Raw genomic sequence first — 22,660 nt, 5'->3', positions numbered from 1 at the left:
ATTATGCACATAGCCAAACGCTGGGAGCAACTCATTGATGGGTGCTGAATGGATAACAAAATAGGTCTATCCATCCAACGGAATACTGTCTATGCATAAAAAGGAAGCAAATTCTGCAACACGCTACAACATGGATGAACCTTTAAGACATTACGCTAAGTGAAATAAACCAGTCACAAAATGACAAACACTTCATGATTTCATTTATAGGAGGTCCCTAGAGTAGTCTAATTCACAGACAGAAAGTAGAATGGTGGCTGTAAGGGCAGAGGGGGTGCGGGGTGAAGGGGGTTGGGGAGTTATTGTTTAATGGGTACAGAGCTTCAGTTTGGGAAGATGAAAAGTTCTGGGGATGGATGGGGGTGATGGTTGCATAACTGTGTGAATGTACTTAATGGCACAGAATTGTACACTTAAAAATGGCTAAAGTGGTAAATTTTATGTTATATAAAAATACTATTACAGTGAAATAAGCCAGACAGAGAAAGACGAACTCTGTATGACTCCACTCATAGGTGGTAGTTAACATATAGACAAAGAGAACTGATCGGTGGTTACCAGGGGAAAAGGGGAGTAGGGGGAGGGCACTAGGGGTGAAGTGGTGTACCTACAACATGACTAATAATGGTGTACAACCGTAATTTCACAAGGTTGTTAACTATCATAATCTTAATAAAAAAATACTATTACAATACAAGAAAAGGAAGATTCCAAGGGCAGGGGAACCTGGAAGCCATGGGACGAGCGGGTTTCATCTGGTTCCCATAAAGCTGGGAGCTTCCCTTACTTTCCACATTCCAAGCAAGCGGGGAGTCAATCCCACTTCTAAGCAAGCGGGTCCCCCTCTCCCAAGACCTCCAGGAGCGGGCTCTCTTCCTAGGCGCAGGCTGCTGTCCTGCTAGGTGCCCTAAGAAACGGCTGCACACTAGGCACGATCTAGACGGCCCGGCCCAGCTCAGAGGAGCTGCTGCAGCTGGGTGAGGGTCTTACAACTTCCCAGATGATTCCCCGGAGGGGAGCTCAGGGACAAAGCCTGGGCTCAGAGATCTGGAAGGGGCTTCGAGAAGTACTGCTCCAATCACCCACATTTGGAAGCAACCTGAGTCATTAGGAGACTCAAGAAGGGGGACTTCCCAACCTGCTTCAGAAGTTCTGCCTCCACCTGGCATGGCTGGCCGTGATCAAGGAGCTATGTCTGGCTTTCCAACCTCCTACACCCTAGAGAAATGGATATGACAGCAAAACGAAGATTTGGGGAACCACGTCTCTTCTTCCTTCTGCAGGCACACTCTTGATGTCGTTGAGCTGGGAGCCGGAGATTGGTCGCCTTCAGAGCTGTCCATCCCCACCTCCGAATCGCCTCCTCGCTCTTACACGGTGGCCCTCCCCGCGTGCGAACGCTCTGAATGAGGGTTCCTGAGCTTCACGTAGAATCCTATGCGCTCTGAGAGGCGCGGTGGCAAGCCCAGCAGAACCACAAGGCCTTGAGAGAGGGCTGGCTTTAGGAGTCCAGCTCGTGTGTTCTAATTATAGTTCCTTTCCCAGGCTGCTCAGCCGCGGGTGCCAGGCTGCAGAAGCACCGCCTCCCACCACGTGCTGGCTCCAGCTCTGGCTGCAGCTCCCTGCAGGACAGGGCAGTCCGTGCCATAAATGATTCTGATAATTCAGAGGTGGTGAGTGGCACATGGGAGCCAGTATCCAGCTCCGAGCATACCCCCACTGCCCACACGTGCCAGGAGGGGAGGGGTGGCTTGGGACTTGAGCCAGCACCTACACACCAGCCTACGTTGCCACTGGAGGAAGTGCTGTCCTTCTCGGCTCCCCTCTGCCTGGGAGCCCCAACTGTGCCTTCAGCTTTGAGGGCGAGGGTGGTGCTAGGTGTTAGAGCCTCTTCACCAGCCCACACGTGTCCCCTCATCACTGTGCCACCTGCCCCGCTCTCCCCACCCCATGAGGTGCTTGGAGGTTCATCTGTGATGCTGAAACAGGTCTGAGCTGGTTATTAAGTGGCTCTGCGTCCTCCACGTGTGCTGTCCTCTCACTGCGTCAGAACGGCTCAGGGGCAGAGACATTTGGTTTCCTCTCTCTCCTAAATGGCCTGGCAAAGCGCACTCCCGTCAGTGACTGCAAGACGAATGCTGCTGACACGGGGCTGCATTTGTGGGCACCTTCTGGCCTCAGTGCTGGGGCTTCAACTAATTGGATAATTCTGGAAAGAGCTATAGGAGAGGCAGTATAGCTTAGGGGCTGGGAGCTCTCGCATTGGACTACTTGGGCCCAAATCCTCGATTTGCCCCTTACCCCACTACTGTGTGACCATGGGCACGTTCTGTGACCCCCTTCTGTGCCTCAGTTTCCTTGCTGTCCAGTGGAAACCATATATAGCTGTTGTGAGGATTAAATGAGTTTAGACATGTAAAGCACTCAGAACAGTGCCCGACACACATCAAGCCTCAATAATTAGCTATTATGATTCTACGTTCTAACCGTTTCCCAGCAGCCCTCTAGCTCCTGTCCTTTCTCTGTTCTGCGAACACAGCCTTGTACCTCCCACATCACAGTTCAACACCATCTGCATTTCTTGAAGCAACCTTTCCATCCCAAGCGCGGAGCTCTCCAAGGGCTCTCACAACCGAATGCTGGGCCCGCCTTAGCACTTATTCTCCACTGGAGGGTCAACTCTTCCCATTTTAGGAGAAAGTGAGGCCTGGAGTGGTGAGCATGCTTCCTGAGGCCACCCAGAGTGACAGCTCAGGGCTTGGGCTCCCAGTGTCGGGCTCACTTCAGGGCCTGGGGCCCTGCCCACTCCAGCTGGGCCAACTGAGGATGCTCGGACTACTGGGATCGCCGAGCCAGGACCTTCACTTGCACAGAATTAAACTGGGAAAGTAAGACAAATGAGAAGTGTACTGGTTCCCTCCCCATCAACCCGCCACTCCCCACGGCAGACGGTGGCAGAACAGAGCCGTCACAACAGGCTCTCCCGCCTCCTCACATGGGCCCCTCTGCCCCAGCCCCTGGGAGGCCCCACTTGAGGAAGGACTATGCCATCTCCTGCCAGCAGGTGCCAGGGCCCGGTTGCTTAGTGACCTGGCCCTGCCTCCCTTCCCCCTCCAGGGCCAACAGCTGAGCAATCACAGATGGGGTGGAGGGGCCGCTCCACGTCTGCAAAGTTGTCCTCGCATTTACTCCTGCCTCCGTGAGATTTCTCTTCTGAGTTACCGGAAACATCCACTGATTCTGCACCCAGAATCTCAGTAAGCTTCCCTTTAAAACAGTCCTGAGATTGGCTTTCACACACCTTGCCCTAAAACGCCTACATGCGTCCTCTCTCTGGGGAGCCCCTGCTGCTACTGAGGGCTCTCTTACGGAGAAAGAAGCTCCAAGCCCACCCCTCCTTTACCAGATGTGCACCAAGCACCCGCCATGTGCTGGGGACACCACAGTGCTGAACACGATGTGGCCCCTCGCCCAGCAAATTACAACCCATCAAAATGAGGGACAGGAGAGAAAGACATGCCGGTGTTTGGGGGAGCAGTGAGGGAGCAGCCGGTTACAACTGGAAATGCTCTCTCAACACCTTCGATCTACCAGCTCCCACATACTCCTCACTAACCCACACTCTCCCGGTCACGTGTGAGTGTGGAGCGTATACACGCCCACTGCCTCCCTGTGCTCCGGAAAACAGAGGGACTGTGTCCGACCTCAGCTCTGCACCAGGAGAAGGCTGGCCTCATGCTCCCCAGTGCAACGTAGTGCCCTGCAGACCCTGCTTCCACATGTCAGCCACATCCAAGACCACCCCTCACGTGGGGGAGAGCAGGAGATGTGGAGGCTGAGCAGGGGCTCCTGAATTGGAGGTTGATGAAACGGTGGTGATGGAGCATGGTGACCCAGATTTCCCAAGACCAAAACAGGAAAAAATGGCCTGGATTTGGCATCAGGAAATTAGCTTCCTGGAGCAGGTCACCAGAGTTTGAAATGGCTGATCTGAGCTTATTTGGAGACTTCCAAAACCTGCCTCTCACCCAGGATGCCATGGTCGTAGTGGGAAGAGCATGTCTTGGGGTTGGACACACGTGGGGTGGGGCCTCGCCCTTGGCTGACCCCTTTCACGTATCACCTCATTGGAGGTGCCAACCTTTTGAGTGATAGCACCAGGAATTCTGCCAGTGTGGTCTGCCAGGCCCTACGTCAGCGCTCTGCTGCAGCCCTTCCTACTTTTTTTGGCCTAGGATTGTAGCCCCACGCGTAGCAGGGATCCAACCAGCTGGAATCACGTTGTCTAGCTCCCTGGACAAGGAAGGACTGATAAATGGTTGGGGGAGGACGGTGGTAAGGAGCACGGCTTCCCTCCCCCTGCCTGTGCCGCTTCACATGCAGGCCTGCTAGGAAACAGGGGAATGGCTGTCAGGACCCCGGTCAGTGTCCACCAGCTCCAGGAGTCTCCACTTTACAGAAGTTAAGTTAGTCTCCTCCACCCCTCCCATGGCTGCTGCAGCTCTGGCACTGTCAGCCTGCCCCCCGCCCCTGCGTAGGCTATTCATGGCCTAACTCTTTGATTCTGGGAGCCAGCATCCTCCCTGTCTTGGGGCTGCTGCCATGTCCTGATGAAAGCCATGTGGCCACAAGGCAGATGCACAGTGTCTTCCACCTGGCTGTCCCTCTGCCCAGCGGCCCCCATCCAAATACTTCACAGATGGGGAAGGGGGGCAATTAGGGTCCGCTGCACAGTGTGGCCGGGGCCCATAAGGTCTTTACGTGTGGAGACCATATTTTATCCATCTCCTATCCCTCACTCCTGGTGCTCAGGGCTATAAGACAGTTAAAAACACAATGTTTTGATTGAGGCCAGCTATAGCACAGTTTTGGATGTTAGATAAAGAGCAGGAACCAGGGGCCGGCCCAGTGGCTCAGCAGTTCAATTTGCGTGCTCCACTTCAGTGGCCTGGGGTTTGCTGGTTCGGCTCCCAAGCGTGGACCTATGTCCTGCTCATCAAGCCATGCTGTGGCAGGTGTCCCACATATAAAATAGAGGAAGACGGACATGGATGTTAGCTCAGGGCCAATCTTCCTCAGCAAAAAAATAGGATGATTGGCAGCAGATGTTAGCTCAGGGCTAATCTTTCTTAAAAAAAAAAAAAAAGGTAAAGAGCAGGAACCAAACGTGGGCTTTGCTCCGGAAGCAAAGAGGAAGCTCTGAAGGCTTTGGGATACCAGAATGACATGCCCCTGGCAGTCGCATTCAAGGTACACAGAGGGGAAGAACAAGGACAGAAACTAGGTGGTGACCTCCTGCAGCATCTAGGTGAGCAGTGACGGGCCCCAACATAGGGCAGGGTGGGGACAGACAGAAGAGACCTGACATCTGCAACACCGTGGAGGCAGAACCAGAGGGACAGACAGGTGGGAGGGAGGAGGGGAAGTCCCCTGGGGTTCCCGAGATGGTAACCAGGAGGGTGGGGCAGAGACAGGGAGAGAAATCAGTTATGGGCAGAGCTGAGCTGGTTCTGGACAGGTTAAATCTTAAGCATCTGATGGGCACGTGAGACCTGCAGTAGGCTACAGAAAATTCTGTTCCAGAGCCAGGCAGAGAGGTGGGCTGGGGGATGTGGGCTGGGGAGTGCTGAGCTAACCTGAGGTGGGTGGGAGAGCGGAGAGGAGGGGCCCAGACAGGACCTCCAACAGAAGCCACGGGCTCCGTGAATCAAACCTGAGCTGTCTGCCCCTGCTCCCTTCTTCCTCCTGGCCCCAAAATTCAATGCTCCCAATTCTTGGCAAATCGATCTGGTCCTCTTGTCCCCAGGGAGTAGGCCAGGCCAGGCCTGGATCCCCATGCTCTTTTAAGGGTGGACTGAGCTATCAGAAGAGGAAACCAAGGCCCTGGATGAGGACAGGTCTGGGGCCTCCACACAAGAGGATCCCAATGCCAGAAATGCACAGGTGTGGTTTACCTGGCGAGTCAAGAGCAGAGAGAGAAGGAACCCAGGTTCCCGGGCACCCAGGCTGGGCCCAGTGGGGCCTCCCCTTCAAGCTCATGGGCTGGAAGCTGGATTCCGAGTCCAATGTGACGGTGAGAACTAAGAGCTGGGACTCAGGGTTGATACCAGCATAAAATCTTTCTTCCTTTCTCCCTAAACTGCTTGGGTGGATGGATGTTGTAGGTGCCTACGCTGTAACTAGCATTGCTTTATAGGGAAAAGACAGCTGGGTCAGGATAAACAGTCTAAACTTGTGAAGAAAGAGGAGTGGGCAGGAGGGGAGGAATCTGGAATACAGAGGAAAGGACGTCCTGGGTAAGTCGAGGGTGTCATGTCAGCCATTCATGACTGATCCCTCCCTAGGGAAGTCCTTATGATTTAGAGAACTCGGTAGTCAGTACCTAAAATCCCTGCCAGTCCCATGAGAAACTAGTAAGAAGAACCCATCCTGTGCAAAGTGCTGAGGGACTCTCAGTTAGGGGAGAAAATGGGGACAAGCACACATCACACGTGTTCATGCTCAAAGGACCAGGCGAAGAGCCTGAGTCTGGAGGGTTGAAGTGACTTGGCCACAGGCCCTCAGTCAGCAGCTGCAGCTGGGACGGAAAGCCAAGCCTTGGCTGCCAGTTCTGCACTGCTTTCATTATATCACACGCCAGTCACGATCTCAAAGGGCCGTCATCCGAACAGCCTTGTTGAGCATGCTGTGGGGCGAGTAATGCGGACGGCTCTGAGCAAGGACCCAGGGGTCTTGAGTCCTTGGTTCTGATTCTACTTAGCTGCGTGGCCAGGGACAAATCCTTTTACCTCCTGGGTTTCAATTTCCAGCCTGGGAACCTATCTGGGATCTGCGATAAATGCTCGTCTTGCATTCCAATTGAAGTCATCAGTCAGTTACCAAATGCTTCCTCGACAGGTCGTTCCTAGACTTCAGCCCACATGAGAATCACCCAGGGAGAGTCTTAAAAGTGCCGATTTGAGGGTCCAACCTCCAAAGATTCAGGAGCCAGTAAGTCTGGGGTGGGGCCCCTGAATTTCCATTTTCAAAAAGTGATTGGAAGAGTGATCCCACGCAGGTGGCCGGGGCCACCCTTTGAGCAGCACTGATGGCTTCAGATGCTACCAAGGAACCAGAGAAGAGCCGAGAAAGGACAAGAATCTGTCCTCCAGAAGTTCCCCGTGTGGCTGAGGAGAGAGGACCCTCACGCAGGAATGGCATATCCTCAGTAGCAAATGAAGGAGAGGTACAAGGTCAAAGAGACAGAGGTTACGACCCTTCGCCAAGAAAGTATGAGCAGAGCTTCCAAAGGCGGCACAGTAGAGAAGGCGGTGGGGGGGATGTGCGGCAGGACAGCTCAAGGTTCACCACAACCGGCCCCCTTCACCTGGGCTCACAGCTGTCCTTCATTTCCCAACCTCCCTGTGGTTAGGCGTGGCCATGTGACTGGGTTCTGGCCAATGGCACATGGGTGTAGAAAACACACCATTTCCGGGCCTGAGCCACAAAAATCTCCCATGTGTCATCCTGAGCCCCCACCTGACAACGTAACTTTACTTAAAGGGGGAAATAAACTTCAATTATGTTCAACAGCTGAAAAACGGGGCTGTTTGTTACAACACTTAGTCCACCCTGATGGTCCAGGATGCAAGAGAGGAGGCATGGCCGTTGGTCAGCGCCTGCTCTGGAAACTGGGACTCAGCTGCGTGGCACCTGAGGGGGGTGTGAGTTCTGATCTCACAGGGTTTGCTGTCTTCACAGAGAAAAGCAGCCCTGGGAAGGGCTGGAGCGGCCACGGGCGGGAATGGAGCAGAGACCGCCCACGGGGGAGGCTGTCGCAGGCCGTGCCGCACCAGCCGTCTGCTGAGGTTAGTCTTGGGCTGTGTAAGCTTCTGAGACAGCACATAAAAAGGAGAGTTAAATGGTCCAACAGTTCTGAAGATTCTTATTTTATTTTTATCGCTCAAATTTAGAACGAACTTATTTTGAGTATTCTTTTCTCTCATGCCAGGAAGGTCTGGGAAAGGTGCCCTGCCTGAGGCCTGGGCGTGCCTGCTGCTGGCAGAGAAATGGGGTCTTCCCTGACTGGTCCCAGGGCCATCAGGCTTGGCTGTCGTCCCCGTCCAGGGAGGGCCGACTGGCCAGGGCAGAGGAGATAGGACAAGTGCGGGAACAGAACCAGCAGTGGCTTCATACCCCCGCCTCAGAGACCCCCTTGCTCTTTGGATCTTCCCTGAACTTTTCAAGAACCAGGGCTGTCAACATAGACCAGAGAAGAGGGTGGGTGTGGAGCGGGGACGAGAGCGTGTTCCACACGAGCTTGGCTATGATATTTAACCATAGATAGAGTCAACCGTCTGTTCTCCAAATCCACAAAGAAAACACACAGGAGGAAGAATCTCCAGCAAGTAGTATTTTAGGACAGACACCAAGAAGAATGATGAAATGATTAAAGTTTTAAGCTTCTGGAACTGATGACAGGGACCCCTGCTACTTCAGTGCAGGGTCAATGTCCCCTTGGCTGGTGCGCCTTATGGAATGGAGCTTGTGGTTGTTTAGGCCTTTTCATTTTGGCTCTGAGAAGACAAGGACTGCAGTTTGTCTGAGGGTCGCCCACCGAGTGAAGAGATTCAAGAAGAGCACTTGACAAGAAGTCCAAGAGGGACTTTAGTTCTGGCTCCACCTGACCAGATATGTGGCCTCATGAAGTCCTACCACCCCTGTGGGCCTCAGTTTCTCCATCTGTAAAGTGAGGCACTAGACCAGTTCCCCTTAGCTCTGACATTCTGCACAGGCTCCATGTGTCCTCAGAGCGCTCACCCCAGTGCTCTGGGTGACTCCAGAGTCCTGGGGGCCTAGAGACTGTTGAACACGCAGAGAGCTCAGAGGTCAAAACCCTACACTGCTGCCCCCTGTAGGCATTTGGGAAACGAACAGGAGAGGAAGTTGGCTCCACTTCCAGGGTCAGATCCAGACAGGAATAAAAGACAGATGGCAGGGATGGCCAGAGGGCCCAGATTCATAGTCACCAGCCCTACAGATCACCAAAGCCTGCTTTTGCAGGACTAAAGCAGAAGAGTCTCTGGGTCAGGAGGCAAGAGATGTAGGTTCTAACCCTGGGTCCCTCATAAACTTGCTGTGTGACCTTGGACGAAACCCCGCCCCACAGGACTCCAGTATCTTGGACGGGGTGCTGGATGCGCACACGACTGAGAGCGCTCGGTCCGCACTGTCGATCACACAGGTGGATTTTCCCCAAGCCACCGGGAGCCACATCTCGACATGCAAAACTGAGGGAAACACCATCTAACATGCCAGGCCAGGGGGCAAGGACCAGGAGAGCCCCGCCTCAGCCTCCTGAAACTGCCTGGGGTGACTCAAGACGAGGCCTCCCCGCCCTTCAGACGGGGCAGGGAAGCTGCCATCTTCTGAAAGGAGGGAACGAGGCACAGCCCCAGGGCCTGGGCCTGCTGCCCTGGTGCTGTCTCGGACCCTCAGGCGCCTCCACCGTGAATGGGGAGGCCTCTCCCACCTCCCATCTCCCACCAAAGTGGGTGGGCAGAGGTCTCCGGAACTGCGTGGAGCTGGCCTACTGCTTGGGGGCCGTGGGGACTCCCAGGTGGGGGCGACGGATCAGCGGCTGGGCTTCCCCGCAGCTCTGTTCCAGCCCGGCACATGCCAAGCTCCTGACAAGGCTATTTATAGCAGCCTTCTCGGTCTTTCCCAAAGGGGCCCTCAGTCTCTCAGCGACAGGGAAACACATAAACGCCTTTCCTTGGAGACAGGACAGAGAAATTCTCTCAGCAGCTCAGATGTGCTCTCTCTTTGGGTAGGAAAAAAGCATCACTAGGGGTCAGTCAGCATGGGGTTAGGATACGGCTGACGTCTAGGAAACCCCTTCCAGAAGTGGCTCCAAGGGAGAAGAGAGAGCTGGAAACGTTAATTAAAGGCCGAAAAACACTTAGAAGGATGAAAGACTGAAACATCTGGATGAAGCTTCCCAGCTCCTATGGAGCCCCGCCTTCCCAACCTGCTCCTCCTTCAGCCACGGGCCCCCCAGTGCTTGACCACCTGGCCCCTCCCTCCCCGGAGGGTCCTGCGCTGAAGGCAAGTCTGGTGCTGAGGAAACAGTCCCTGAGGGCAGCTCTGAGTGTCAGTCAAGACTCTCACTGGTGCCAGGCAGAGGCCAGGGACGGAGGGGCCATGCCCACCACCTTTCCTTTCCTGAAGCATCCATCCTTGTCGCCTGGCCTGGGGTTCAACAAAATGAGTTCCTTAGGGGGATTCCTGCCCTCTGAAGGTTACAGGCTTGGGCAAAATGAGGTAGGGAGATATGCAGAGGCCTCATGATATGCAACGGATTCGAGAACCAGACAACGTAAAGAAAGATTCTGTGGGCACCAAACTGAAGGTGCACTTTCAGGAGTGGCGCTAGGAGGGAGAGTCTGGGGGAAAATGAAGAGAGAAGGCTGTTGGGCCAAGGAACAAGTCATCCCTCACCCCCAACCCCACTGTGGCATATCTTGTAAAAGATATTTCTGTTTCTCCCAAAAAATACGAGAATCAGCTACCTTTTTCATTTGCCAAGTGAAAGAAACGCCAGCTTTGCAGTGCCCTTTCCTCCACCCAATCGTGCAAAAGGCCCACCTTCTGGACCTGGCTGGCAGTAAGCACAGCAGCTAAACTTTGTTTTAAAAACAGGAACCGTTTCCTTCCCAGGCAGTAGCAAGACCCTCTAGAGCAATGGTTCTCCGCCTCGGTTGCATCTCAGAACTACCTGGGGAGTTCTTCAAGATCCTCACACTCAGGTGCACCCCAGGCCAAGTACATCAGACTCCTCGGCTGCAGGACCAAGAGTCTGCATTTTGCAAAGCTCCCCAAGTAATTCCAGAGTGCAGCTAAGGTTGACAACCATTGGTCTGAAGACCCCAGACGGCTGGAGTACCTGTGTGTGCATGCGTGTGGGCCGGGGGGGGGTGTCCACACAATGAGGCAAGAACGCCAAGAGAGAGCAGGGCACCCTCCCTCCGCAGTCATGCTGTTCTGCATGTAGCAGCCCCACCTCCCTGCTCTCAGCCCCAGAACAGGCTCGGCTCGCCACCCTCAGGAGGGGGTGCCCAAGAAAACGGGTTGGTTCCAGGGGCCTACTTAAATTGATTACTTCAAACACTAAAATCAAAAGTTCTCCTTTGGTTCTTGGGCGTCCTCTCACGATTGAAAGGTCCACTGCATTTGTCTGACGTCAGAACCCTGCAAAGGCAGGGCCTACAGGCGAGATGAATTATTAACAAAGGAGGCCCTGGAATCAGGCCTGGGGAAGTTTTTGGGTTAATTCTACACAGTGTAGGACTGCTAAATTAATGATGAGCCTGCACACAGTGAAATTTAACAGCTCACTTCTGGCTACAAACAGCTCCATTTAGGTAACAGAGCCCTCTCATCTAAATAACAAAACAAATAAATAAAGACAAGCTCTGCCACCACTCCCACCAAGTATGTGACAGATGCGTGGCTCCCACAACTGCAAGGTGAGGCGGGGGGGGGACTCTAGTGCACCGGGTGTCTAGAGGCTGACACCTTTAGGAAGCACATACAACCCCACCAGGGAACACCTGCAAACCCCTCTAGGTTACCCCAACCCGCCCAGGAAGCTAAAGTGGTGGTAGGCCAACCACCCAGGAGAGAAGCGTTAGTTTGCTTCTAAAAACACCCTAGACTTCTGCAAAGTTGCTGGGTTGTGTTTTAAGATGGTTTCTGGCCACTCGCAACACGGAAGTCTCAACATATGAAGGTTTGTTTACCCTACTGAGGGACTGGGTGCCATCCACTTTCCATCTGGAGCTTCAAAGCTCGGATTCAGGGGAAAAAAATGAAGCAGAGCAGTTGCCCTATCACCCTCCCAGGCACAGGTAAGCACGCTGCCAACCATGAGCCAAGCACGGTCCCCAAGTCCTAGAGAGCCATTTTGAAAAACTCCAGGGACAGGAAATGCTGAGAAGAGCGTTAAAAAGAGAATAGTGTTTGCTGGTGGTCCCTGAAGCGCTGCAGATCCAACCTTTGGTCAAGGAGGTCCCCAGGGCAACTGCCCACCCACTCCGGGAGCACATGGCTTTGCCTGCTTGCCAGGATCAAGGTTTCCCTTCTAGACCACGGGAGTTATTTCCCCCCGCGAAAGGGCCTCATATTCGGTGTTACGTTTACCTTCGAAGGACGTTTGCTCTGCACACTCCTGAAAAAGGTGGTCTTAGCGGTGAAGAAGCAATCTTCCAGCTCCTCCTCCAGGCTGCAGTACCCACTGCTCATGCTGCTGTCCACCGTCATCTAGCCCGGGGCCCCCGCCGAGGCAGCGAGCGCATCTGATGGGGCCGCTCAGGATGCGGCGGACGGACTTGGGGACCCCTCCCCGGGCTCCGCGGGGCGCGAGCTCCCAGCCCCGCCGAGAGCTAGTCGGTTACTGGCCAGACAGAGCCGGCGCCGGCTGCCTCGGCTTCTTCCCCTGGGGCCCGAGTGGCTCGGGCGGCGGGGTAACCTGTTCCCTTCCCGGCGCGCCGCCAGCGGCCGCAAGCACCGGGCCGGACCTGGGCGCCCGCGCGCACGCCTCACTCCCCGACTCCCTCGGCATCTGCGGTCTCATCTCCTCCCTCCGCCCCGCGCGCACAGCGCCATCTCGACACCTCCCCCGCCTGCCCGCGCCTTTCCTGCCCCGCGCGCTGTGCGCAGAGCAGTTCGGAAGCCACTTCCTCTCGCAAGGTTCCTCAAAGCCGCGCTGGCGGTCGCCGGGCCCCTCCCCTGCCTCCCGCCCCAGGCTTGCGCCTCCCCACTCGTCCGGGTGTCACTGGACCAGGGGGCAGGTGGACCTAGGGCACCACAGGTCAATTAGGGATGCAGGGAAGGATGCAGGATGGACCCCAGCGAGAAAATTTCCACTGTCCTTTTTTTGATCCTTGTGGAAACAGCTCCTTCTCACCACCCACGATGGCTCAGGTTCTCGGATAGAATGCGCTATAAGGTCCACACCATCCCTCCTTCCCTCCCCCATGCGCCTCCTCGCCCCACCCTCTCATCCCCCTGCGCTGGGCGAAGCAGCCCGGTCAATCAGAGTGGTTAGAGAAGTAACGGGAGAAGAAGAAAATCGATATCTGGCCTGCCTGGAGAAGCAGCATTTTAACTTGGAAATGCCAGAAGAAACTGCAGGGGCCCCACAAGCATATGCAAATCATATGCAAAGTTATGGCAACCTGGAGAGCAAGCCCGCCTTCCACCCAACCAAGCAACTTGGTCCTCAGAAAGCCCCAGGACACTGAAGGAGTCTGCAGACAGGGCCCAGGTTATTTGTGCATTTTCCTGACGGTCTGGCCAAGAGGGGTCTTTGCCAGATCCTGTCACTGCCATCAAGGACAGCTCATTTACATTTCCCCATCAGACTGGATGAAGGAGCACCTTTCTGGACTAGGGCTGAATCCTTCTGAGCACTTAGGCAGCACTTGCACAGCTTCTCGGACCGGCTCTGAACAACGGTAGTCACAGCCACCATTGCCTGGACAATGAGGCCCGCCTGGTGAGTCACAGCGGTCTGTCACACAACTTTCCAGTGGCCTTGAGAGAGAGATCGTTATTCCCGTTTCATGGATGAGGGTCAGAGTCACTCAGTCGGATATGTGTGCTGGGACTCAAACCCAAGTCTGCGCAACCCTAGGGAACTATGTTCTTAGCCGCTGTGACATATGGCCTCTCAGCAGAGATGGGACCCGTTCTGCTGTGCATACTGCCATCTTTCAATATAGTGGCGCCTGGAGTCCCAGGGGAAAAGAAGCCTTCAGAGCCCTGCACTGCCAGGAGCACCGTGGTCTCAGAGCCTGGCGGCCTGTGGCCTCAGAACCCCCCACTGCAAGGGGCACCGTGCTCTCGGAGCCTGGCGGCCTGTGGACTCGGGAGCACCCCGAGGGGGCTGAGAGAGCTTATCAGATCTCACCCCGAGCTTGTGTGGCTTTTCCTGCAGTTCTGAAACCAATCCCGTCCCAATCCCAGGGTAGGGCTAGACTCAAGCCCAAGATGCCAGGCTGCCAGCTCCATTTTCAGCTCTGGTTATTTTCATGAGGAACCCTCTCCTCCCCGACCTTAACCAGATCTGTCAGTGCTCAGGAGGGTTTCACACGGCAGCCCTGTTTGGCTCCAACCTCCTGCACAGTCTTTTTCCCAGAAGCCTGTGAGTGCCTGGCAGGCACAAACATGAGACAGCTGAGGGCCAGCACCTGCCGGCAGGCCGCCCTCGGCTCAGGAGAAGAGGCAATCCCAGTAGCTGCCTCCCTTGGCGGAGAGATAAGTGGAGGCAAACAGCTGGGGGTGAGGGCTGGGGTGAACCAGGAGGTGTTTGCTGGGAAGAGCTCACATTAATGGGGTTGAAGGTAGGTTCTGGCTTTGTCCGGAACAATCTTTTCTTCAAATGAGTATTTCAGAGGCTGTTTTGGGGGGTTTTCTCCAGAGACATTGGTTCAGGCAAAGGAAGCTGGTGTTGGCCTCAGTAGTACCTGCAAGGCCAAAGCCAGAGTAATGAATGCTGCAGAGAGGGGCTCTGCACGGTCCTTGGCCTCCAATAACAGCACTCCTGCTTTGTCCAGCCAGCAAAAAACACACTTCTTTATAAAAGAAACCTCCTTGCTCAGTGGTTTAGGATTAACCTAATCCTAAGAATCTAACACTTAAGAAAAAAATAGGCCCCAGATTCTTTGTGGCCACTCTGTGTCCTTGGAGTCACACAGGGACCTCTGCAAAGCAAGTGCAACGCTACACGTTCAAAATGTGCAATCTTAAAATACAGCTCATAACAACCTTTTTAAACACCAAGCCAAAGTACCCCAGGAGTCAGCATGAGTCTCTCCTTGGGAGCAGCACACTGCATGCCAGACCTGGTTAGGAAAAGTTCTAAGCAGCCACCCCATGCCATCCAAATATTATGAAAAAGTAATGTCTGAAGAGGGCTTTTCAAAGCTCTTTAAAACCCATTACTTCAGTTAGGCTCCCCTATGACCTTGAGAGCAGGTATTATCTCCATTTGACAGATGAGAAAACCGAGGCAAGTAACATGTTCCATTGCAGCTCATTCTTTTCAAAGCCTCTTAACTCCTAGGTAGTGTCTCTTTCCCCATCCCATTCCAGCTGTCAATGAATCTAGGACTGGAAGGATGCCACGTGAAAGAAGTCAGCAAACAGAGACCGTGGTAACAAGGACCCTCGGACCAGAAGTCTGCAGAGATCATACACAACACAATAAGCTGGCCAGCCTCCAAGAGGAAAAATCCAGAGTGAAGCTCCAGGGACCCAAAGAGAGGAAGACTGGATTCCTTTCAGTGTCTAATGACCCTGTCTGTGCCTCTTCCTATGAATAATTAACAGCAGTGATAACCTGGTTGGGGAGAGGACATGGCCTCCCTGAGCAATAGGCTTTTAAGCCTCTGGAGGTGAACACACAAAGGATGGGAACTGGCTGTTCTCATCCCCGGGCCCAGGAAGAGGAGTCTGGACCTAAAGCTGCAGCATCCGGAGCCCTAAGCCCCGGGCATCGTGCTGCAGTTCCGAAAGCCCCACTGAAACGTGAGCGGGCGACTTTCCTGTCTCCAAGCGTCAGAAGATGAAAGACATTATTTTAAGCTTTCTTTCTTTCTCATATATGATCCTGACATGTGGCCAGATCCCCTCATTAGATCCACCCCATGGTTCTTCGTGTTCCAGAAAAGCTGTGATGCAAGACTGGAAGTCAGGAGCTCACTTCTAGTCCCAGCGCCAGCTCCAGCTTGATAGGGTGTCCTGAGCCACTCTGGACCTCAGGTTTCCTCATCTGTCCAATTGAGGGTGTCAGGGGTGGCGATTAGATTTGGGGCCTTATGACCTACCGACATATTCAGAGGCTGAAAACGGAGGTGAGGTGCCACCCTACCCCTGAAACATATTTTGAAATCCTGTTAGCCAGTATGTGCAGGCACTGTACCAATAACTTTATGTGCATCCTTTCATTTAGTCCCTACAATAACCTGATGAGGGAGCTACACTTATTCCCTCTTCTTTACAGACAGGAAAAGGAGGTTGAGGCAGGTGAAATAACTTGCACAGAGTCAGACACGCTAGTTAACAGTGGAGCCGAATCAACCCAGCTGGTCTGACTCCAGAACCCAAGTCCTGGACCACCTGGTAGTAGGACAGTGTTTACCCTGTGACTGCTCTCATAATTGCCCCACCGCCTGAAATTGTGGGCCATCACAAATAAGTCAGGAACCAGCGCTTTCTTAGGCTACCTGTGGCCAGCTTCCCTTTAGCTCACTGATGTTTTCCAGGGGTCAGGGTTGACTGTCTTCTCCCCGCCACCCTCCTTCCCCCTCATATGCCTGCTCCCCACGGGGTGCTTAGTGGCATCTATGCCAAAGGCAGCAACCACAAGCATTAGACTCGGTGTTCGAGGTCAGGCCTGATTAAGACAGAGTCTCGGCCTTCTCATAACATACAGTCTAGTCGAACGACGTGAAGTGAGAAGTTCTATCAGAGTTACCGGGCTCTTACACGTTTCATTATCTCACCTAATCCTCACAACCCTGCAAGAAGGTATTGTACAGATGAGTAAACTGAGGCTCAGAGTGGGTAATTTGCCCAAGGCCACAGAGCCAATAAGTGGTAGAATCAGAGCCCCTGCATCGGACAATTTTCCATTACAGTTGTTGTCCTTCGTCCAGTGACTCTCAGTGCCCACGATATTCCAAACTCCCGAGCGGGTCCTTTAAGGCCCTTCACAAATGTGCCCAGTGGACACTTCATCCCTGTCTCCAGCTCCAGTCAAGCACCCTCCTGACAGCCGTGCGGAATTTGATCCCCACTCCCAGCCGCAGCCCTGCCCTCTCGTGGTTCTGCTCCTGCTGTTTTCTCTGCCCATCAAATCCTCCTCCTGTGTCCTCCCCACGTCCTGATGCATATTCTGTAATAACGACCACACCTCCCGCACCTTCCTCGTGCCTCTCAGAAGCAACCCTTCCCAGATGTTCTCTCTGGGTTGAACCTTAAGAACACCACTCTCCGTCCCAAGAGTAGTGTTTGACGGCATTCAGTCGGCTGTGCACAGCAGGAAACTCAACTGCTCCCCAGAGGACTTCCTGTTGTAAGAGGTAAGTGCTCGCTGCGCATCATTCAGGCTAGATACACAGGAGATTCACTTTCTCGGGGGTTCCGGCCCACACCACACTTCTCTCGCTCTGCTGCCAGGCTAACAGTTTTGACAGGGCCCTGACACTTACAAACACTGAAGGCAGCTGAATTAGCGCATACCAAGAAGCAGTGGCCCTGATGGGCTCACGCTCCCCTCTGCCTGATCAGAAAGGAGCTCCCGTGGGTTGGCCTGAGCTGGTCAGATAGGTCTTGGGGCAGCTCCTGTGGGAGACAGGCATGTAGTGGAGTTTTATCACTGACAGCTTTCGCCAGCACTTCTGGCTTCTAGAGCATGGAGGGAAAACGGGGAGGGTGGAGTCCCAGATGCAGGGAGAGTGGAGCAGAGCGGCTACGGATTGGCTCCTTCCTTTGGCGCATGTGGGTGGGCTGGCAACAAATGAGATAAAATGGAACCATAAAATATATTCAATTAATCCAAAAGAAGGTAGGGGAAAAAAATGGGAACAAAGAACAGATAGGATAAATAGAAAACAAATAGGAAGATGACAGACTTAAAATCTAATTACATCAGTAATCACATTAAATGCAAATGATCTAAATAACCCAATTTACCCTTTAGGGCAGAGATTATCCAATTAGATTAAAAAAAAAAAAAGATGCAACTATTTGCTGTCTACAGGAAATGACCTTTAAATATAAAGATACAAATACCCTAAAAGTAAAAGGATGGGTAAAGAAATATCATGCTGATGATAATCTAAAGAAAGCTGGAGTGGCTATTGTTAACACCAGAGAAAGCAGATTTCAGAGCAAGGGATGTTACCAGGCATAAGAAGGTTATTTCATAATGATGAAGGGGTCAATTAATCAAGAGGACACAATAATCCTAAATGTTTATGCACTGAATAATGGAGTTTCAAAATGCAGGAAGATAGAACTGTGGGAGAAACAGGCAAATCCACCACTATAGTAGGAGATTCCAACATCCCTCTCTCAACATCTGATAAAACAAGTAGAATGCATGGTATGCCTCAACAACCGTTAGTTACTGTCGATATCAACTACAACCTAATTTGATAAACATTCCTCGGGCACTTCAGCGGGGACCCAGGAACCCGGGACCCTAAGAGCGTGCAGTCTCCATCCCGGTGTCATCGTTGGGGAGCCGGGAGGCTGCGCAGACCTGCCTCCAGGCTCTCCCTTCTTGCTCCCGGGCTCCCCCGCGTGGTAGTCCTGGTTCAGCACGTGGCCGTGGGGCGGAGGGCTGGGGCAGCACTGGCCACCGGTGCTTCCTCCTCTCAAAGGTCTGAAAAGGCAGAGCCCGGGGTAGGGAGATGGTGGCGTGACTGCAGGAGGGAGCACAGGGCCCCAAGCCAGGAAACTCAGGTCTCCATGCCAGCTGAGTCACGGCCCAGTGGCTGCAGGGGCTGAGGGCGGTGGTGCCAGCGGGGCCCCGCTAAGGACTGACAGGGGGCGGCTGGGGGTGAGGCAGAGAGCAGCCGCTCCTGTGGGGCTGGACCACCAGCAGGCCGAGCCACCCTGGAGATTTGGAGCCACCGTTCCCCTTGGTGAATGGGGACAGGGGCTTGGTCTTTCCATCTACAGAGTGGAGCCATGACCTGGGCCTCAGAGAAGGGGACAATCACAAGTCTTGTAGCAGAAAGAGCCCGCCCAAACCACAGTCATCGGGTCCTGGCCTCATCTCCAGCACAGTCGCCCACCCTTCTGGTATTTTGGAGAGTTGGCAGAGCCAGACCATGAAGGGTTTCATGTGCTAATCCAGATTCAGATTGATTTTGAGGGCCACGGGGAGCCACGGAGGGTTTTCATCACCGGGTGACATGATAAAAAGATCCAGTAAGGCCGTCGGAGGCACCTGCGAGGACCTGGAATGCTCCCCGGCGATCCTTACCCCTGCATCTGTGCATCTGCACATACATCTTCCCACCCGGGCCTCACAACCACCCTCAGTGCTGTCCCGTTTCTCAGAGGAGAAAACGGAGTTCCAGCGAAAGTAGGAGGATTGTCCTGGGTCGTCTTCCAAGCATATTGTCTACACAATCTGGATTAGAACCTAGCTCTTCTGTCACCCGGCCAGGGTTCTTTCTTTTCTTTAAGAAAACAGTTATGGCCTTTTAAAAATATTATGCTGGAAACATATGAAAGCATCAGTTATTCAAACAGTACCCCAGCCAACAGCAAGAGGTGAAAGCTGTGTCACTCTGTCCCTTCCACTCCCACCGCTTGCCAAGGCGGAAGCTCTTGGACAGTTTGCTGGGCATTTTCCCGGCCCTCGCTCTGCATTTATACAAACACACACATATATATGTGTACAAAATACAAATGGGCTTGTCCTGGATGTGCTGTGGGTGACTGGTTTTCACTTCACAACATCCCCATCAGACAGACGGGGCATCTCTCCCTTGGAGGAGCACCTTGCTATTAGTGTGGATGGCTGGCACGTCCTTTCCGCCTCCCTGGGAGCTCTCTATACTGCTCACAGTGCCCCTGAGGCTCCTGCTGGACCCAATGCCCTGGGAGTCCAGGCACCGGACGACCAAAGAGAGTGCCTCTGCAGGCGCAGTCCCCACTGATGGCACCTGAAAGGATTTTAGAACAGAGCCTGGCTCAACACATACGTGTGGGAGGACATGTTTCTTTTTTATTTTAGAGATTAAATATTAATTTAATGTGTGTCCAGGAAAAAAATCCTAAGTACATCAAACAGTGATTCAAGGATTTTTAAATTTCCTTTAGCATAAGTTTATTTAAGTTCAAAAAAAATGAGTCTATTTAAAGAGAGATATTAAGTCAATAATAGCACAGGTGGAACATGGACGTGGCCAGAATCCTAAGTGTGGAAAGTGCCTGAGAGGGTTTGGGAACAGCTGTGGGAGGACTGGCCTCTGCGCCGGGACCTGGGAGGCTGGGTTTTGAACGCTGCTCCTGGATTCCGGAGGACCAGGAGAGGATTCAGTCCCTGGCTGAGAGTGATCTGAGTGGAAGGAAGAGTGTTTGTGTTTTTTCTCGTCATCCGTGCAGTCCATGTCCCAAGAAAAGTGGCACCAAAGGCCAGAGGGCCAGAGCTCCGGACCCCCGGGGCTGCAGGGGTTACGAGGAGAGCCAGCAGCCCAGCAGCCCGGCAAGGGCTCCCTCTCCTGGGGGCGCGTCCCCAGAGGCCCTGAAAGGACTGGGCCTCACCAGCAGAGGTCTCCCTTCATCACGAGGGCACTGGGGGCCCCAAGGGGTTTTTCATCACAGGGGTGACAATGATGAGAGCACCCTGAAGGCCCCCTGCAGTATAAAGGCCTTGGGGCGTGCCCCCAAATAAAGGAAGGGCAGCTGTTTTGGCAATTTATTGTGGTTTTCAGCCAATGGCAATGATGTTTCTCTAGGAAACAGCCTTAAACTGAAGAAGGGCTCTGTGGTGGACTTGAAGGAGACTTGTTTGGTCAACAATGGGTGTCCAAGGGCGAAGTCAGGCACCCCGGAGCTCTCCCAGGAGAGACTCCAAAACCCTGCCTCTGTGGCTGGCAAAAGCACGGCAGCCACCTGCCACCCTTCCTCTGTTTCTCCCGGGAGACGCGCACAACCCTCGCGGCCCTGTGTGTGCCGCTGGGGGCTCCGGCCCATCCCCGCCCCCTCACTCACCTCTCCCTGCTTCCTCCCTGCCTGCCTACCTACCTCTGGCACCACGGAGAAAAGACAGCCAGCGCCTTGGGAGTACTGCTTTTCAAAGGTTGAGGCCAAATACTTATCTACAGGAGGATCTCAACCACGTTTTGAAAAACGTAGGAATGCACAGAAAGAAGACAGAACAATGTTAACTAGCAGTGGTTCTCTCTGGATGGAGGAAAAGGAATGATTTTCTTTTCCTTAAAGAGCAGAGAGGAGAAATGCCACCAAGCTGAGACCTCTAACAGCCACATGCCCCTCAGCCCGCTGAGCTCAGACCGGGGCCCCAGCCCCAGTAACCCCTGGAGAATGGCGCTGGCACATTAGGTGAGCCCGGGCCAGGCAACGATGTCAAGGTGAAAGAAGGCTCCCTCCTGGTATTCGACAGAAAGTGAGCCAAGGCGGAAATCAGCACAAACCAGCCTTTCAGAGAGGGCCGGCCGCCTGGAGGGCCCGGGTGTTGTTGACAGAAGCTGGTCCTGCCGGCGTGCTGAGCGCACTCGGGCCTGTCCAAGGCAAACACACAGCCCGCCGGCCGCCCGCGCCAGGCTCTCCGCGGCTGGGGCCGCTCAGCGCCCACGCGCGACTCGTGGCTCCTTCTGTGTCGCAGCAGCGGCTCTACTCGAGACACAGCCCCAGCTAGCCTGCCGCAGGGTTCCAAGGCTGGCTGCTCCCCCGGCAGAGGCAAGGGCATCACTCTGCTTCCGAATGCTCAGACTCGGAAACACCTGTTCGTGGGGGCCATTCTGAGGACGAGACGATGTCTCCAGCAAACCCAGGCCCTGCTCGGGCCTCTCGCCCGCCACCCTTGGGAGCTGGCTGGCTGCACCGCTCTGGGGTGGGGCTTCTCGACCTCGGCACTGCCGACAGTTTGGCCAGATGATTCTTTGTTGTGGGAGCCTGTCCTGTGCAATGTCGGATGCCTAGCAGCGTCCCTGGCCTCTGCCCACTACATGCCAGTAGCCAATTGTGCCAATTGTGACAACCGCAAACGTCTCCAGAAACTACCAGATGTTCCCAAGGGGGAGGGGGCAAAATCATTCTCTTTTGAGACCTGCTGTTCTAGAGGAAAGACTAGAGAGACCCAAAGGGGAGACCCAGGAAGTAGTCGGGGGACAGGGCTCCAGGGGCGAGGGGAGCAGAAAGAAGAGAGAGGTATTCGATTCAGGAAATAACCAGTCGTTCCGCGTCTGTATTATCTCTCCCAGCACCCTGGGCTTTTCCCTCATAAACATGGGCTTGATTTGTTTAAAGTCTTGTACATAGACTCTAACTGCAAGCACGGGAAGGGTAGGGGCTATGTCTGCTCCCTTCATCACTAAGTCCCTGGCATTCCTGGACTTGGCACATGGTCAACATTCAAAACATATTTGTTAAATGAATAAGTGGATGATGTCCTGGAACACTCCTTCCTTCCTGGACCAGCAACCTTCAACTCATACATTAAGGCTCAGCTCAAATGTCACCTCCTCTGGGAAGCCTACTCTGATTTCTCCCAACAGAAACAAGTGCACAGTGTACTCAAAACACTTGATTGCTACTTTTATTGCAACATGCATTACAGTATATACTATTTGGTTGTATTCTGCCTCCCCAGCCAGAATGTAAGCTCTCTGAGGGGGAGAACTATGATGTATCATTTCTTATCCTCACTCTCACCAGTGCTTGGCACAAAGTAGATACTCACTAAATGCTTGTTCAATGCAAGAATCAAAAAGATGTTTTCCTGTCTCCCTTCCAAATTCTAGACATCAAAGTTTATGTAACCATGGGCCTACCAGGACCAGTTCAACTGACCCCATCTTATCAACAGAGTAATTAGGAGTTATTTTGCAGGATCCGAGAGTACCCCCCTTGT

General features: G+C 53.6%; 1 protein-coding gene across 2 annotated transcripts in view; it reads right to left on the bottom strand.

Moving 5' to 3' along the window:
- RASSF5 (Ras association domain family member 5) overlaps positions 1 to 22,660 on the bottom strand; it is a 67,481-nt gene that overhangs the window by 17,017 nt on the left and 27,804 nt on the right. Inside the window, exon 1 of one of the 2 annotated variants that reach the window (XM_070591149.1) lies at positions 12,181 to 13,180. The exons of the other annotated variant lie outside the window; for it this stretch is intronic. Coding sequence (XP_070447250.1) covers positions 12,181 to 12,300 — 120 coding nt within the window. The 5' untranslated portion in view covers positions 12,301 to 13,180. Of the gene's footprint in view, positions 1 to 12,180; positions 13,181 to 22,660 lie in introns of those variants that run through there. 2 annotated transcript variants of the gene reach the window in all.

This window comes from Equus przewalskii, chromosome 23 (genome assembly GCF_037783145.1).
Source record: "Equus przewalskii isolate Varuska chromosome 23, EquPr2, whole genome shotgun sequence".
Classification (NCBI taxonomy): Eukaryota; Metazoa; Chordata; class Mammalia; order Perissodactyla; family Equidae; genus Equus; species Equus przewalskii.
This window is presented reverse-complemented; position numbering and strand designations above follow the sequence as displayed.